The sequence below is a fragment of the Trichosurus vulpecula genome, chromosome 8 (genome assembly GCF_011100635.1).
Source record: "Trichosurus vulpecula isolate mTriVul1 chromosome 8, mTriVul1.pri, whole genome shotgun sequence".
Lineage (NCBI taxonomy): Eukaryota > Metazoa > Chordata > Mammalia > Diprotodontia > Phalangeridae > Trichosurus > Trichosurus vulpecula.
In genome coordinates, this window is record NC_050580.1 from 428,239 (window position 1) to 446,712 (window position 18,474).

At 52.6% G+C, this 18,474-nt stretch overlaps 1 protein-coding gene across 1 annotated transcript in view; it reads right to left on the minus strand.

Annotated features, from left to right (window-relative positions):
• Positions 1 to 5,125: 5,125 nt before the first annotated feature.
• KNDC1 (kinase non-catalytic C-lobe domain containing 1) overlaps positions 5,126 to 18,474 on the minus strand; it is a 100,688-nt gene continuing 87,339 nt past the window's right edge. The window contains exons 25-30 of the mRNA XM_036737117.1: positions 18,159 to 18,241; positions 17,306 to 17,456; positions 7,204 to 7,326; positions 7,044 to 7,103; positions 6,054 to 6,211; positions 5,126 to 5,523 (exon numbers count right to left, since the gene is read on the minus strand). Of these exons, the coding sequence (XP_036593012.1) occupies positions 5,292 to 5,523; positions 6,054 to 6,211; positions 7,044 to 7,103; positions 7,204 to 7,326; positions 17,306 to 17,456; positions 18,159 to 18,241 (807 nt within the window). The 3' untranslated portion in view covers positions 5,126 to 5,291. The remainder of the gene's footprint in view (positions 5,524 to 6,053; positions 6,212 to 7,043; positions 7,104 to 7,203; positions 7,327 to 17,305; positions 17,457 to 18,158; positions 18,242 to 18,474) is intronic.

Below are 18,474 nucleotides of genomic sequence, written 5' to 3' on the forward strand. Positions count from 1 at the left end.
GAGAGATAGAGGGGAGAGGAAGAGAGGGAGATGGGCAGAGACATTGTTTCCTGGGCTCTAAAGTTCTCCTCCGACCCAGAATTTAGTCCTCTGGGCATTCAGGACCAGCTAAAAGAATTCCTTTCTCCACCCCCAGCCTGTAGAACTAGGCTGACCCCTCTATAATGCCCAAGCCCTCATAGGACCATTGGATCCTAGATTTAGGGGCCAAGGAAGCCAGTCTCCCCCCTTTACAGATGAAGACACCATGAAGTGGGGCTCAGAGGGTGAGAGGGAGTGAGTCAGGGCTCATGGAGAGCACGTGAAACAGCTGGGATTCAGAGCCCTCCCTCATAAGGGCTGAGGTCAAATGTGCCACTATCCACCTGCGGAGACTTCCAGAATCACCTCCATCCCCTAGGAAGCCATGGAAGGACTTTAGTGAAGGTGCTCATTTTGTAGACTCTCCCCGAGTCTCCAGGTTAACACAGTACACATGTAATCAATCAGCTCTCTTGATCACTATGCACCCACTTCACAATAGGCCCCCAAGTTTTTCTCCACTTCCTCTTAATCCAAGCTCTAGGTCCACGGTCATGTAGGAATGACCCAGAACATCCATTCAGTCATCTCATTTCATTCAGGCCATCCCCATAGCTCCCCAAGTCTTGCTTGGCACTGAGTGGATGGGCACTGAGCCCCAGGCTGCATAGACACCCTTCCTTCCCTCCCCCCCCCCCCCCCCCCCCCCCCCGCCTTGCAGGGTGATGCCTGTTTGTATTACCCAGCACCCATTCTGAGCTCTCTCCAAACCTCGAATCAGCTCCATTTCTTTTCCTTGACACTTACTCTCTCACATATCCTCCCTTTCCCTTAGCACTATTTGTGTGTAGGCTGGAAAGCCAATGGCCAGAAGGCTGCACTTTCCCCACCCAGCTGGCTGGCTCCCCCTTCTGGACCCCTGCCCACCCTCTTCAACACGTTGTGGGCCTTTACAGGGGTGCCATGTTGGCTAGAGCCCAGAGGGCAGCACCTAGGCATTGCCCATGGGCTGTAGTCCTTTGTGCCTTAGCTCTGGTCTGACTTTCAGACTTTGAGCCCAAGAGGGATCTGGCTTCTTGAACACTTGCTGGCTGGACAGTGGAGATGCAGGATGGGATCTCTGATCCTTCTGCTCTCGTTGGCGAAGTCTCATTAGGCTTGAGAGAGAAATGGGGACCTGTGAACTGCCTGACCATTTCCCAGATTTCCTCTCTCTCCTCTTTTGTGTTAGCACCAATCAGTGGAGATGGAGAGGGAGAGAGTGGGAGGGTTGAGTCAGCAGAAGCTGCTCCAGGTCAGAAACAAGTTTTCCCAGCAGTAGTTGGTGCTGGATAGCTGGAGAAAGCCCTAACAGTCAGAAGTGAAGCCTCCATCTGCAGGGGCTGGGCAGTGGGCAGCAGTGGTGACATCAGCTCCAGACCTTCCAAAGAATCCATCATATGGGTCATTTCTAATTTTGTCAATCCTCAGCTCCCCAGGAGGGGGGCCAAGCATTATTACAAAAGAGGATGGACTCAGAAAGGCAAGGCAGCTTAGTTCAGGGTCCCCAAAGGGCCGGAGGGGCATGATTGGGGCTCCAGAGCCTTCCCTTTCTGGCCAGGAAGGTTCTTTGCCTTTTACTTTTAAGGAAAGGGACTAAGACCTTCTGGCCTTTTCTCTGATCCCCTTCCTTTCTTCTCTTCTCCCATTCACCTTCTTTCCTGCCAAGCCCCTCATCTCATCTGCCAAGCTGATAGCATTAGAGATGTCTTAAAACTTTCAGTGTATTCCTAGAACTCTGAGGTGAAGATGGAGCTAGACTGGCTGTGGGATGATGGGGCAGAGAGGACTTATGAGACATTTTACAGTCAAGGAGACTGAGGGAGGTTAAGTGATCTCTCCAGGGTCACACAGCTAGGGCATGTGCCAGGTGGGATTCAAGCCCAGTTCTGCCAGAGGCCTCAGCCTGTGCTGTAGCCAGGACATCACATTGACTTACGCTCTGATAGGTCAGTCCCCAGCCCCAGCCCCAGCCCGGGAGCCACTCAGATGATTATCTGAGGATTCCTAGGCCCATGCGGGATTCAAAGGAAGCATCCTTCTTCAAGCCCCAATTTGGCAGGCTTTTGGCCAGCTCTTCCAGGCTGCTCTGCTAGGGAAAGTCCTGGGACCACTGGGACTCACACGGGGCAGGCAGAGCCATGTCTGGGTACAAATGGTTTTATTTAGAAATCAGGGGGGCATGAGGACTGGACAACATGCAGACAGCAGAGCTGGGGTGAACAGCGCCTTCACTTCCCCAAGAAAGGCAAAGCCATCACTAAATTGAGTCTGTACTGCCTGCCCTCTCTGGTCCAGGCTCAGGGGTGGACCTGGGCTAGACCAAACCCAAAACAAAGCAGATGGCTGGTGGGCAGGGCCCTGTGGTCCAGGCTGACCTGCTTATCCCTCTGGTGAAAGGGGAAGCCTCCCTTGGGATACACACACACACACACACACACACACACACACACACACACACACGCACACACACGCAGGCAAGAACATTGCGTGAGCCTGAGCATTGGCCATGCTGGTGTGGGCCAAGGAATCTCAGCTGGAGGAGATGGGCAGGGGTGGGGAGAGGAGCACAAAGGAAGGCTGTGGAGGCTGAGCCATGTGGACACACAAAGGGACAACCTGACATCCCAGAGCTGTTTCAAACCTTAAAACCAAAGGGGACAGAAAAAGGAAAAGGTAATACAGGAATAAGAGGGAGACATTGGTGGCGGGGGGCTGGGGAAGACGAATGTATAAGGCCCAAAGGAGGGGTGCCTTAGACTCTAGGTACTGGATTGGTCCTAGATCACTGGCTTGTTTGAAAACTGCTGGGCCAACAGTTGGTAATGCTTCGAGGGCTTCCTCCCTGAGGGTCCCTGCCATGGTTAGAGGTGGTTGACAGGGCTGTGTCTGACCCGTGAATTGTATTTCAGGCTCTCTTCTACCTCAGGGTCAGAATCTTGTGTTGGTAAAGACTTTTCTTCCTTCTTCCTGGGTGAGGGAAATCTGGTTCTGGGTTTGGCAGGGCCCTTGGGGTCTGCTCCCTGGCCAGGCTGGAGCCAGCTCCCCTGGTGTCTGCCCACTCCATCCCCAAAGTAGGCTATGCATGGACTCATTAAATCCCTAGAGTCAATCTCCCAAGATAATGGATAGGAAATTGAGAGAGCCCGTGGGCTCTCCCAGTGGGACATCAATATCAATGTGATCCCTGATGGTAGGGTTCGCACCAGAGTCAGGACTCCCCAAGAGGAGAGACCAACCACTTTCCTCAGAGACCCCGGGCACCCTGAGAGAATACTCTTGGCCTGACTAATGGGAGGAGGTAAGTTTTACATGAGGAGAAGGTATTCATTCCAGCAGAGTTGGGAGTGAAGGGAGCCTGGGTATGCTTGGTTCTGTCTCAGAGGACGAGGAGCTAGTCTTTGCCCTAAGCAGCAGCGAGGCACCGATTGTTACAGTTGAGCTGGTGAGCATGCATTGAGGCCAAAAGCAGGGTGCCAGGCTACTTTGGAAAGTCACTCTAGGCAGGAACAGGTCCAGGGCTTTGAGGATTATTGGAGGAGGGTATTGAGAACAAAGCCGCACAGGTTAGCAGATGGAGAAGGGGAGGAGCCAGAGGCAGCCTCCCTCAGGCTAGTCTGTCTTTTGTGTTGGGATGGAAACAGCCACCAGGGATGACTTTAGCAGTGGGAGGAGGCCCAAAGCAAGATGGGCCTTGAGGAGACTCATCCTTTAAACTTGGTCCCAGGCCTGGCCAGGGTGGTGGGTATGTATGTATGTGTGTGTGCACACAGATGCATACCTCATAGCAGCAGCGACACCCATGCAAAGCTGTTTTCTGCTTGCATAGCCTTGGCATTTCATTGGGCTGCTGGACCTCACACATGGACAGTGTCCTCCACTGTCCCTACAGTGGTCATCCATCTCTCCCAGAAATGGGTGACCAAGTACTCCCTGCCCTGATCACAGTGGGGCAGGGCTGGAGCTACCCAGTGACCTGCCAGAGGGAGTCATAACTGGAGATGCCCAAGGAATACCCCAATCTCCCTGTTCCTTGTGGAGACCTGAGGCCAAAGCCTCATCTCTCCAGTGCCCATGCATGTGGTGGTACAGATCACTGGGAGCCCACCCCTGGTGCTCAGGAATAAGGGGAGCTGGCCAGTACTGAGCACTTCCTGGGAGCCCTTGGGGGCTTAACTCAAAGCTGACTAAAGTCTTCTTGGGTATGGGGCCTGGTGGGGGCATATGAAAGTTGATTTGAAGATGGGCAGGAGGCCCAGATAAGAGGCATTTCAGGGTTCAGATGGGCTTTGGCACCCTTGGCAAGCAACTAGGGGACTCCTGCCGGAACACAGCCTCGATCTCCCTGTTGCTGGACATTGCAGGGTGGGGGGAGGGGGGCAGTAGGAGGCATCATGAATCAGTGGTGTGAAATCAATTTGAATTTCCAGCAGGGGCTTGATCTCCCCTGGACCTGGCTCTGGGTGCCCAGGGGGGTCCTGGCCCATGGGACAAAGGAACTTATCCCCCTACCCTCTATCTGTGGCTCTCCAGCTGAGACTCTCTCAGATGGGAGCAGGGAGATGCCCAAGGAGCCCAGGGAGGAAGGGAGCAGGGGCTCAGGGAGGCTTAGCATGTCCTTGGGGGGTGTGGCCAGAAGGTCTTTCCACTGTAGAGAAGAAAAAAGAATACCAAGCAGGGTGAGCCAGAGCCTAAAAGGACATGTGGCCAAGACAATTTTCAGTCATGTCAGACTCTCGGTGACCCCATCTGGGGTCTTCTTGGCAAAGACACTGGAGTGCTTTGCCATCTCCTTCTCCAGCTCATTTTGCAGATGAGGAAACTGAGGCAAACAGGGTTAAGTGACTTGCCCAGGGTCACACAGCCAGTAAGTGTCTGAGGGCAGATTTGAATCTTCCTGACTCCAAGCCCAGCACTCTGTCCACTGCACCACCTAGCTGCCAGACACTGACCACCATAGAGGCCTGATTAAAACAACAATGGGATGGCTGTCCCGGGCATTGTCCCTTGTTCCCTCCCCCCATTCGCTCTTAGTGCCCCCACCCCCTTTCTCTGGGTGGCACCGAAGCTTTGGCTGGGCTCTGGAATGCTGCAGGGGACAGAGGAAGGGCCTGAGGAAGAGGGCAGGAAAGCTCAGGGGGTAGGAAAGATTGGCACTCCCAGAGGTGAGGCAGCCTTCCCGGCCACGTCCCCGCGAGCCCCTGCTTTGGAATCCTGCGTGGGATCAGCTGCTACTGAAACGTGGCCTTCATGCGGCGCAACGTGTCCTGGATCTTCCGGGAATGTTTTTCACCGGGAACTTGGTGGAAGTTGGCCCGGTTGTCCGCAGCCAAGAGGGAAATGTCGGCCCCGCTGAAGCGCGCGATTCTTTGCTTGAGATACGACTGAAGCTTGTGGTCTGCAGCAAAGGGGTAGGGGTTTTCTTGAAACGCGTGGACCTGGCTCACCACCTTGGCGATGTTCCTTGGACCGAAAGAACAGAGTGTTGGGCGGAGGGCGGAGAAGAAAGGAAGCTCCCTTGGGGCATTCAGCCCGGGTTCCCAGGCAAACAGCCCAGACCTCCCCCCACCTTCCTTTCTCCCCCTCCCGCCGCCATCCAGCCCGGCCTCCCTCCTTCCCCAGGCATCCAGCGAGGACTCCTCACCTCCCCAGCGTCCAGCCCCCTTCCCCCACCATCCAGCCAAGACTTCGCCCCCCATCCAGCCCAGACGCTCCCCCCCCGCCCCGCCCCTCTCCTCCCTCCATCATTCAACCCGGACTCCGCCCCGCCCCGCCTCCCGCATCTGCGAGGACTACCTCCCCTCCTCCTCTCCTTCCAGGCTAACAGCCCAGACACCCCGCCTCCCTCCACCATCCAGCCCAGGCTGCTCCCACCGAGGCACCCAGCGAGGACTCGCGGCATCTCCCCCCGCCCATCCCCCAGGCATCCAGCCCAGACCCGCCCGCCCCCTCCCCACCAGGCATCCAGCCCCGGGCCTGCGGGCCTCAGACACCTCAGCTTGCTCCACTTGTGAGCCCCATTGGTCATGGTGAAGCCCCCAGTCTCTAGTTGCTGGATGTGCATGGCCAGCAGGTGAGCAGATGGGATGGTGGGCTGGGTTCGGAACCTTCGGCCTTCCATCAAACACACGCTGTCACTCTTGAGGAACACCTGGGGAGGAAAGCTGCATTGCTGCTCCAGGGGAGCTTCAGTAGTGACCGGGCTGCTGGAGCTTCCTGGGTGGCTAAGGGATACCTGCCTGAGGGCTTTGTTTGTGTCTTTGGCTCCCCACTGGTCAGCACAATGCCTGGCACACAGCAGGCATTTAATGAATGCTGCTTCTGGGTCGTTCTTTCCTCACTTTTCCATCCTTCCATCCTCAGGGACCCAGGATCCCAGGGCATTGCTCAGGGTCACATGGTAGGCTAAAACAATGGCCCATCTACTCTATATTCTGGAGGTATGTGCACAGTCATTTACACGTCTTCCTCATACCCTTTCTTGGTGTCTCCAGAACCTAGAAGAGTGCCTGGCACATAGTAGGTGCCTCCTCAGTGCTTATTGGGATAAATGGTGCATTACTACTTTTTTGTCTGTCAGCCAAGACTGCGAACCTTTGGGAAGAGACAGCAACACCCTGGTTCCTGGTTGAAAGAACTTTTCCCCGTGCCTCACAGCCACGATCCTACTGTGTTCACTGACAGCCCCTCTGGTAGATGAGTGCCCTGCCCAGGGGCATACAGTAGGCATGCAGCAGAGCCAACAAGCACAGGAAGTCTAAACCCACCTACATAATTTCATGGTTTGACTAGGGTGGAGCAGTGAGGGCTTGGGTCCAGGGTGCAGATATTTTGGGACCCCCGAAAGCGGCCATGTAACCACCCTAATTGGAGGCAGCCCCTCTGCTTCCCCTGACTCCTCCAAACCCTAGGTACAAACAATTCTGGGTTCTAGGGCTCCTGGCTTTCAAGGCTGGGGAAGGAGCCAAGCCCCTCGCCAGTACCTCCACAGCCTTCAGTTCCTCCATGATTTCTGCAATCTTTGCTGGGAGGATTTTCCAAGCCTTTAAAAGACACAAAAAGAAACCTTATTAGCTAATTCCAAGAGGCTGAGGGAGCCAGCTACTGAGCCCTCCCACCAGCACCTAGGCACTCCTCACGTACCGGCAGCTGCCTCACCAGCAGATGCTCTAGGCCCCCCAGGATCTGCATGGCTGTGGAAAAATTCCTTTGCTCATAGGAGGCCTTGGCAACCAGCAGAAACTTGGAGAGAAGATTCACCTGCAACTGAGATAGGAAAGGAGCACCGCATCAACCAACCAGCATCTCCCAGGCATGACAGAGAGGGAAGGAGGGTTCATTCCCCCAGACCCCAGCACTAGCTGACAACTCCCCCTTCCTCTTCTCCATCCTCAGCCTGCATCCTGCTCAGGCACAGGTGCACAGACAAACTTATGCCCAGGGGGCAAAGGAGGCTGGGTGGAGGAGAGGGGACCCCTTGAAGCAGGTGCAGCTTCAGAACCTTTGGGAACACCCACCCCAATATACACAGACCCCATCATCACAGCTGAGAGACAGCTAGCTTGCTCTGGAGCTCCTGACTCAAGCCGTCTTCTTCCCTCTGGCTTTGGAGCCAACCTGACCATGGAACGTTCAGGGTGGCAAAGCACCATGCATGGTGTCTCCTTCAGTCCTCCTGGGAATCCTGTAACTGTTATCCCCATTTTACAGGCGAGGAAGTTGAGGCTGAGAGATGCTAATTGACTTTGGGGTCCTAAAGCCCGGAAGTAGCAGACTGAGGGTTTGAACCCAGGTCCAGCTAACTCTAAGTCCAGCACTAATGGCCCAGTGGGGAGCCCCCACCCTTTATCTTCCACCCGAGCACCCCGCAGCGCAGGTCTCTGCTCTTTTGTTTCCCAGGGACCAATTAGTGACTACCAGAGCAAACAGTCATTGGTCCCGAGAAATTGTCCTTCTAGGAAAGGGGACTGTCATTAGCAGGCCTGTGGTTCCGCTGTATCGGGCTGGGTCAAAACTTCCCTCCTCTCCTAGGCTTCCAGCACCAACCCCTGCCCTCCCAGCAGTGGCCCCACCCCCACCTCCTTTGCCTTGCCTAGCTCCGATCTCCAGATCTGAATGGTACAAAGGGCAGATGAGGAGTCTGGAAGACTTGGATTCATATTTGCCTCAGTTTCCTCCTTGATCAAATAAGGGATTTGCACTCCATGACAGCTGTAGGTGGTGCAGTGAATAGTCAGAAAGGCCGGAGTAGAAATCTGACCTCAGACACTTACTGGGTGACCTTAGGCAAGTCACTCAATCCTGTTTGCTTCAGCTTCCTTATCCGTAAAAATGAGCTGGAGAAGGAAATGGCAAACCACTCCAATGTCTCTGCCAAGAAAACCCAAATGGGGTCACAAAGAGTCAGACATGACTGAATTGACTGAATAACAAAAACCAGTGACCTTGAAGGTATATCTCCCATGCTGGATCTCAGAGCCCATGGTCCTCTCCTTGGTTTGAGGATCTGAGAAGGGTCCCCTTCCCCTTTTGTCCTCTGGGAGAGCCCTCATTTTTCAATCAACTCCTCTCTCAACCGACTTGTGGGCTCTCCTTGTCCACTGGTATCCTCCCTGATGCCTCCTTCATCTCACAAGCTGCTGCTGGTCGACCACCTCTCTCCTCCCTTCTGACATTGTGCCAAGGTTTCCTCTCTCCAGTCACTGTGACCGTGGGAATCTTCAGGGGATGGTGATTTTTTTGATGCCAGAGGTAGGACTTTATTGATAATACGCTTTGTCTTCTTAGATTGAGGAGAACAAATGCTCTAGCCCTCAGGATCTTTTTGAATCCTGGCTTAGTCAATAAACATTAAGCAGCTACTGCGTGCCAGGCACTGTGCCAAAACCTGGGGGTACAAAGCAAGGCAAAAGAAGGTCCCTGCCTTCAAGGAGCTCCCCATCTAACGGGTAAGACAACGTATAGACTACCAGGTGCAAACAAATTATACCTAGGATAAATTGGAGAGAATGTGCTAGAATTAAGGTAGTTTGGGAAAGGCGGCTAGCAGAAAGGAAATGGCCCAGGTTGAGAAAGCAGCCGGGAGAAGCCTAGAGTAGCTGGTGGATAGCAGGGAAGGGAGGAGGGAGCAGGTTTGGAGGAACTTCGATCCTTGAATCCAGGATTCTCTGCTTGTTCTTGGAGGCCATAGGGAGCTGCTGGAGGTTATGGGGCAGGGGGGAAATGACAGTCAGACCCGGGCTTTAGGAAAAGCCATTTGGTGGCCGGGTTGAGGATGGACAGGAGGGGAGAGACCTAAGGGCAGACCCACCTTGGAGCTACTGCCATAGTCCAGGGGTGAGGGCAGGAGAATCTACACCAGGGTCGGGGAGGAGAGAAGGGGCCTATTCCACTGTTCAGTGCATTAGCTTCGTGTTCGTTATAAGATGATTCAATAACACTGGAGACCAGCCAGCCAGACCTCAAGCCCTGGACCACTACTCTTTGATGTCAGCCACTGAACAGCTCTAAATCCAATCAAGCACACCAGGGCCCAACTCACAGCCTCCAAGGTTAGTTCCCCAGTTCATTGTATTAGAGACTCAATCGCTCATTACTTTGACCTTCACTTTTTGGAATATTTTCCACAGTATCTTCCAGGAGGAAAAAAACAGCTGCTTGAGGGTGCGGATTTAGGGTTAGGGTTAGCAAGCCCTCCCACAAGAGGTAGCAGTCCTCCTGAACATCCCACACACCCCACTCAAACAACACAGTAAGGAATAACCACAAAGCCCTTCTCCGAACACCAAGGTCACAATACACCTAGACTCCAAGAGGTGGGAAGAATGGGCACAAACCTAAGAGAGAGATGGTGTTTGTGAGGAAGATGTCCAGGTGGCAGACATGACCACACAGCTCCTAATCTGGGGCTGCTGGGCCTCCATTTCAAACTCTCTTCAGAGGGTTCTCAGGAAGTTCTAAGTCTCCACATCATTGTGTGGGCTGGCCCCTTGCCCCCACAGGCTGGCCCCTTGCCTCCACAGGCTGGTCCCTTGCCTCCACGGGCTGGCAGCTCAGCCGAATGCTTGGGTGTGTGTGATGACTCAGAAGGAAGGGCCAGTCTTCTCCTGGGCTGGGCTGCCTCCTCACCAGGCATCGTAGTCTTTCCACTGGGCTTGCTTCTAGCTCGGGCAGCCCTGCCTGGGCACAACACCGGACTCTCTTCAGTTGGAGGCAGCAGACAGATACAAAGCTGATTCCGCAGGACCTAGCTCAGAAGCCTTGTCACCTGCACTCAGAAGATAAGAAACTCCCCTCTCAGAGATTCTAGGTGGTGTACTGTTTAGTGCCAAAGATTTGAGTTCAAATCTTACTTCAGCTGCTCAGCTGCATGACCTAGAGCAAGTCACTTAAACCTAACCTCTGCCTGCCTCAGTTTCTTCAACTATAAAATATAACAGAGTTATTGTGAGAAGAAAATGAGATCATTTTTAAAAGTGCTTTTCAAATTTTACAGCACTTTATAAATGATTTTGTTGTTTAGTCATGTCTGACTCCACGTGACCTCATTTGGGGATTTCTTGGCAAAGATACTGGAGTGGTTAGCCATTTCCTTCTCCAGCTCATTTGGCTACTGCCACCCTCTGGACCACCACCTCCCCTAAGCTCCTGAGAGACAGCCCAGGACCCTGAGCCCAAGAGCCTTGAGAATAGCCAGGCTTCCAGCCCAGGACCCTCAGCCAGCATCCCCACCCAGTGAATACCTTATTTGCTTAAGAAAAGACCAGCTAGTTATTGACTGTAGATTGTAGTCTCATCTTAGCCCTTGGCCACTCATCTACATAAAATTCCCAAAGGAGTATGGGAGGTACAAATGACTGACCTGAAATGAATCTCCCTAAGACAACAGAGACTGGCAGGAGGAAGAGGAGGCGGAGGAGGAAGGGTATGGTGAAAATAGGGGAGATAAGAGAACATGCATTTATTAAACACCTGCTATATGCTAAGCACTTTACAATATTGTCTCTTGATAATGGAAGGAGGGGGAGGGGCATTTGAGCCGGGGATAATAATATTGAGTAAGAAGAGCTTTCATTTATGTAATAGGTGGCTCCATGGTGCAGTGGATAGAGCACTGGGCCTGGAGTCAGGAAGACCTGAGTTCAAATCCAGCCTCAGACACTAGCTCTGTAACCCTGGGCAAGTCACTTAACCCTGTTTGCCTCAGTTTCCACATTTACAAAATGAGCTGGCGAAGGAAATGGCAACCCCCTCCAGTATCTTGGCCAAGAAAATCCCAAATGGGGCTATGAAGAGTTGGACATGTCTGAAATGACTGAACAAAGCTATCCCCTAGGCTCTTGGGCTCACAGGGCCTTAAGGGAGATGCTGGTCTAGGGCTGGTGGTGAGGACACATGCTGTCTCTTGCCTCTTCCTCAGGGCCTCTGCTTGCCTGGTGTATAAGGCATCAAATGGGGAGACATATGCTTGCCAAAGATTGTTGCTGCCGACCTCAAGGGAGGCCACTTCAGAGACTTAGTCACAGTGAGACTGGCCATAGACAATGGCTGGTGAGGTCCTTCAGGGACTCCTGTTAGCAAGTCTGCGTCTAGCCCACCCAGAACAGATGCTGTTGGAGAATCCAGCTACGGACCTCTGAAAGCTCAGTTATGGTGAGCTCTGGTGCCCCACTCTGGTCAAACTGAGAATGAAACAAAGGAGCCTGGGCTTCAGATGGAGGGCTGAGGCTGATGTTGTTGGTGAAGTCAGCATATCCCTCCAGCTGACTTTGGCATCCCAAATTCCCAAACGTGTCCTGGGTGCAGAACTGATCCGGTGTCCTTCTAAGCAGGACACACATACAAGGAACAGCCGTGCCAACAGACTAATGGTTCAGCTGGCTCCAGCAGACAGCTTGTGGGAGGTGTCTCCTTTAGGGACTCCAGCTGGACACTGGCTAGCTTAGTGGTCTCGGGCAAGGCCCCTCCTCTGTCCAAGCTGAGTGTGCAATGGAGCTCATCCATGTCAGGGGGTTGGGCCAGGATGGGAAGACCTTCCTCACTAGCTAACCTGAGGAAGGGGCTGCTGAGCAAATGCTGACTTCACTAACAGCAGGGGAGCTTCCTTCCCCGCTCCTGGCTGGCCTCTGGCTGCCTCAAGATACAACATTTTTCTGGGACAGTCTGGGATGCTTCTTTTCCAATAGTGTCTTCGCCCTAGGTCTTGCCCATCACACACAGAAAGAGTGACCCACTCTGGGCCATGCTCTCTTGACTGCTGACTGCCTCTTTTGGACCATCATTTCAGGAGGGTCTCAGCCAAGTTTGACCTCCTCCCTTCTCTCCAGAAGTCTCACAGCCTCCTCACTCTGCACGCTTGCACTGTACCAGGGACTCCACAAGGCTCTGCTCCCAGGCAGTTCAGCCCAGCCAAACACACCTCCCCAGGGTGCCAACATGAGAGAGATCTGTCCACTCCTGGGGACCCTTTACGAGGCCTCTGGGTCACCAGCCACTCCTCTGAAGAATGGCTTCCTTCCCACGAAGGCTGTAGAGGCCAAACCAGTGTTACAGGAAGAGCCTCAACCCTCCTTGTGGCAGAGACCACAGGGACCATGCTCCTTGTGACCATCCTTGCAGCAGTGACCCTGTGGGCAAGGAGTCCAGTACCCCTGGGGCACCAGGCCTGGAGCCCAAGGAACCCAGCAGCCACAGGGACATTGACTCTGCCTCTGGGGCACGAAGTCAGCCTCTGCAGAAAAGTGTTCCCAGAAGTCGAGGAGGGGAGAAAGAACCCAGTAGTACAGGGCCTCCCCAGACTCAGCAAAGCTAGGAGATTGAAGGCCATCTTCTTCTCATTCAGAAATCATTACAGAGAGTGATACATCTCATCCAAGAAGAGTTTGCCTTTGATGGCTATCTGGAGAATGGGCTGGAAGCCTTGAACATGGGTAAGTGTATGGAGCAGGATGTGTGCTAAGGGGTGGTGATTGTTGGGGAAGGGGATTGGCCATTGTGGGCCCCTGTGCTTGCTGGGCTGGGAGGGCCCAAGGGAGGCAGTGCAGGCAGGGAGACTCTGGCCCATCTGGGGACCACTCTGGCCCCTAGTCCCCAGGACTTCATTTCCTCTCAAGTTGTAAAAGAAGCCCTGAGGCCACAGCAACCTTTTGGTTTTTCCACACCATTTTCTCGGGAAAACAACCATATAAAAGAATGCTCCAAATCACTAATAAGCAAATTACAAATGACAGCAACCCCAAGGTTTCACCTTTTACCTAGCAGATTGTCACAAAAAGAAGAGTTAAGAGTAGGAATCAATGTTGGAATGGCTGTGGAAAGAGAGGTATACTAATGCATTGTTGGTGGAGCTGGTATTAGTAAACTATTCTGGAAGATAATTTGAAAATATGCAAATAAAGAGGCCAAGATGTCCATTCTTTTTGTCTCAGAGACTCCACCATGAGGCATACACCCAAGGAGGCCATTAAGAAGAAAGAAAGGGTAGATGCACACCAAACAAAGCTAAGACCCATTAACTGAGGGTTGGACAAAGAAGTTGTTACTTGGAATCTTACTGTGCTGTAAGAAATGATGAATACAGAGAAGCCCCGGAAGAGCTCCCTGAGCTGATGCACAAAGAGGGGAGCAGAGGCAGGTAAACAACATATGCAGGGATCACAACAATGGAAACATAAAGAACAAATCTAACTTTCCTACCCTAGTCTCTCTTCTGACTTCCAATCTCCAAATGCCCTCGACCTGGACTTCCAGCAGACATCTTAAATTTCACATGCCCAAAACACAATTCATTGTTTTTCCTCCTAATTCCCACTCCCAACTTACCTCTTACTGTCAAGGGCATACCCATCATTCCAGGTCCCCAGGCTCCCAACCTAGGAGTCATCCAATATGGTGCTATGCCTGTCAAGTTCACTTTTGCAACATCTCTTGTCAATTTTACTTCTGCTCCCTCCCTTGTTGATTTCACCTCTGCAGCATCTCTGGACACTGCCCCTACTCTTCTCTAGCATTGCTCCCACTCTGGTGCTGACTTATCACCTCACATCTGGACTACTGCAGTACCTTCTGGGGGATCTGCCTGCCTCAGGTCTCCCCTCCCACTCCAGTCTATTCTCCATTCAGTGACCAGAGTGATTTTCCTAAATTGAAGGTCTGACCATGTTACTCCCTACTCCAGTGGCTCCCTATGACCTCCAGGGTCAAATACAAAGTCCTCTTTGGTCTTCAAAGCTCTTCACCAGCTATGGCCCCCACTCCCACCTTTCCAGTCTTCTTACACTTTACTATACACTAGGGATTCTTCCATTCACTGACTCTGTCCCAACAAACAAGACCCACCCCCTTGCAGTGCTGGGCATTCCTTCTGGCTGCCCCTGCCTGGAGGGCGCTCCCTCCTCATCTCTACCCGATTGTTTCCCAGGCTTCCCTTAAGTTTCTGATAAAATTTCATCTTCTATGGAAGCCTTTCTCCGCCCTGCTTCATGACAGCCCTTTCCCTCTGTTAATCATTTCCTATTTATCTTTTATAGAATTTGTATGTACACAGTTGTTTGCTCCCACTAGATTATAAGCTCCTGGAGGGCAGGGACTGTCTTTTGCTTCTTTTTGTATCCTAAGAGCTTAGCACAGTGCCAGGTGTTTCAGTCCTGTCCAAGTCTCCATGACCTTGGCAAAGATACTGGAGAGGTTTGCCATTTCTTTGTCCAGCTCATTTTACAGATGAAGAAATTAAGGCAAAGTGACTTGCCCAGGGTCACACAGCTAGGAACTGTCTGAGGCCAGATTTGAACTCAGAAGACTCCAGACCCACAGCTCTAGGTACTATGGCACCACCCAGTTAAAGAGCATATGGCACCCAGTATTCCCAGGTGGTCTCCTATCCCAGGACTAACCAGTCCTGACCACATCCAGCTTGTGAGACTGGACACAATCTGGTGCATTCAAGGTGGCATGGCCACAGGCAGCAGTAGAGGCTTATTGATAGATTTGAGCTAGATGTCAGGGAGAGCCATGCCACAGTAGAACTGGCTGCTCTGGCAGCCTGTGGGTTCCTCACCCCTTATTGGATAGGTTGTAGTAGGGATCCCCTTCATGGGGGGTTTCTTCCAACTCTCAAAATCTGTGATCTGTCGAACACATGGAGGCAGCTCTTATGCCTCCCTGAGGTTTCTCTTCTGTACCTTAAGGCACCGTCAGCTCCTCCACCTCATAGGAAGGCCCCCTCAGGGAGATGCTGGGGCAGCAGCCTGGGTCAGGCAGGGCAGACCACTACCACAATCACCCCTTTGATCCCCATCTAGCTTCTGTGATTGGGACAGCCCAGGACCTGAGCTCAATAGCCTTGGGAAGAGCCAGGCTTCCAGCCATGGCTCTCCCAGCTATCATTATCGGAAGCTGTCCCTGTGGAGACATAGCTAGGGACTGGTGGCTTCTGCAGGGGCTGTAGCCCCAGCTCCTGAAGACCCTGAAAGGAAAGTGTTTGTTACCAAAGTCCTTGGCCCTGTCCAGCAGTTCAGCATCGGAAATGGATCTGCCTTTATCAGTGGGAATGGCACTGAAGAAGAGGTCTGACACGTGCTTTGCAGCTGCCCCCTGAGCAGCCAAGGACCTTTCCACTGGACTTGCAGCTGAAGCCTTCTCTATGTCTTGTGTCCCCCATTCAGATGGGAGCCCCTGGAGAGCAGGGATCATCACACAGTCCTGTTGGTATCACCAGTGCCTGGCACATAATAAGCATTTAACAAATGCTTTGTTCATCCACTCATTCATTCTGACATTTTCTTAAGGTCTAGCCTATTAAGTTGACCCAATTTTATGAGCACCTACTACGTACCAGGCCATTAATGGACTGTACCCAAGTCTCCAATGTTGTCTGACCAGGGCAGAGGAGGGAAGGATAGACCTGGAAACTAATCCTCTCAATAAAGTCCAAAGTGGTGTTTGTTTTTTGGCTGCTACATTCCATGGCTCACTGAGACTGAGCTTGTGGTCCATTCAGAACCTCCCCCCACTCCCCCGCCCCGACCCTGCCCTGTTACTTCTGAAGTAGGCTTTCTGAACCACAGCTTCCAACAACAATAAAAGCTGAGTCCTTGAGAGTGCTGCTCATGACCAGCACCCCAGCTGGGCTACCCCTTAGGAAGGGTCAACAATGTACCTCCTCCAGAAACCCCCTGCAGACTGGGACCAGGCCTGCTTCCTTCATCCTACTGAATCTGCCTCAAAAGTCAATGAAGACCCCAGAAGCAAGACTCAGAGCCTGATGTCATCTGTGTCATGGACTGACAGCCTTCCTAGCAGCCCTCCTGACAATGGGACTCCTCTAGGCTGGATGTCACAAGCTCAGCCTGTCATACAGACAAAATAGTGCCACCGATGTCAGCAAGGATGGAGCTGGAGGCAGAGCTCTTGGTTCTAGGGCAAGGGCAACCTCCTTTCAGCCTCTGTTTCCTCCTCTGGGAAATGGGTGGTTTGGTGAGGGTTGAACTCAGTGATCACCATGGATCCTTCTCTGATAGTGGGTTTCCTGCTTTTCTTGTTTAGGGTAAAACTAATTCTTACACTAAAGATAAAGCAAGAAATCCACACAGATTCCTTGTGGACTGGGAAGTGTCTGGTAACTAAGAATAGGGCATTAGTCTTAGACTAGGGAAAAGACCTTTCCCGCTACTTAGTTATGACAAGATGTTGGAAAAAAGTATCACATACAGTTAAAAAATCAGAACTACCTTTACTAGCATTCATCCATCCATCCATCTATCCCTCCCTTCCTCCCTCCCTCCATCCATCCATCCACCTGTACATCCATCTGTCCATCCGTCCATCTGTCCATCCATCCATCTGTTCATCCATCCATCCATTGGCCTACCCACCCACTTACCCATCCAACTATCTATCCAGCGATCTGTCTGTTTGTCCTTCCATCTGCATATCCATCCACCTACATATTCACCTACCCACCTACTTATCTACCTATCCATCCATCCATCCATCCATCCATCCATCCATCCATCCATCCACCCATTTATTGGATGGCCAGGGAACTATGAAAGCCAGGAACCAGACAAAGAGAGACAGTATAGTGCAGTGGAAAGAACACTGGTCTCAGAATTTGGAGAGGATTAGGTTCAAACCCTGCCTCAGACACTTAATACCTGGGTTACCCTGGGCTAGTCACTTTTCCACTCTGGGGCTCAGTATCTCCATCTGTAGAATGGGCAGGGATTGGGATGTGGTATTGGCCAACCTTGGAAGTGTGGCTCGTCACGATTTCAGCAGCGACCCAGGTGCTGACATTGTCTGCATTTCTTAGGAGCTGTAACAGGTACTTATCCTGGGTGTAACTGGGCAGGAACAAGCTCCCGACCTTGGCCGACAGTGACTCTGAGGAGGCGCATCTGTGCAATGGGAAAGTGGGCCCTCGTTAGAGGGATGAGCAGAGGGGCAGACAGTGGGAGGGTGAGCTGGGGGCCAGCCTCTCACCCTCCCCAAAGCTGCCAGGGCCCCTCAGAGCCAAGGCTTAGCTGGCCTCTCTGCTGTGCTCTGCCCTAGCATGTACGTACACCTACACGTGCGCACTGATGCGTGCACACCCACGAACTCAGCCGCACTTCATTTAGGGCTTCAAGACATCAGAGCTGACACCTGTAGATGGTATAGAGCATGATAGCAGCAGCCACAAACTAGGGGTATGCCAGCAGTGGGAGATGTGGGCCCAGGCAGCTAGGTAGGGTCACAGTGCACAGAATGTTGGCTCTAGAGTCAGGAAGACACCTGAGTTCAAATCCAGTATCAGGAACTTCCTAGACCCTGGGCAAGTCACTTCACCTTGTTTGCCTCAGTTTCCTCATCTGTAAAGTGGAGATGATTCCAGCTCCCACCTTCCAGGGTGGTTGTAGGGATGGAGTGAGGCAACAAATGTAAAGTATCTTGCTAGCTGTGGTTGATGGTGGTCTCTAAAGGGGCCTGGACCCACTGGCTCTGAGCAGCAGCCAGGGGTGCTCAGCCCTTGGCGTGCAGCCTGAGGCACTCAGGAGGGTTCAAACTGCCCCCCTCCCCCCTTCCCCCAGGCTGATGCTAGGGAGCGGGCACACACTCACTTGGGCATGGCTGTGCTTTTGTCCAGGACCCCGAGGGCTCTTGAATTCAAGAAGTGGACTGGGTGGCACTTCTGGAACATTTCCTTGGCAGAAAAAGCACTATAATCAGTACATGGTAGTGCCATGTCCCCATGTCCTGAGTTTTAAACCAGCTTGCTTGAGGCACTATCCAAGGTACCCAGGGCGCATTTAGGGCCTACTTGACTTTCTGCTGCTTGGTGGCCTTGGCTTGTCCATGCTAGGACAAGGTCCCTTTAGGGGTTGTCCCTCTAGGCATAGGCTTGACACTGTCCTCCTGGCATGGGAAGCCAGATAT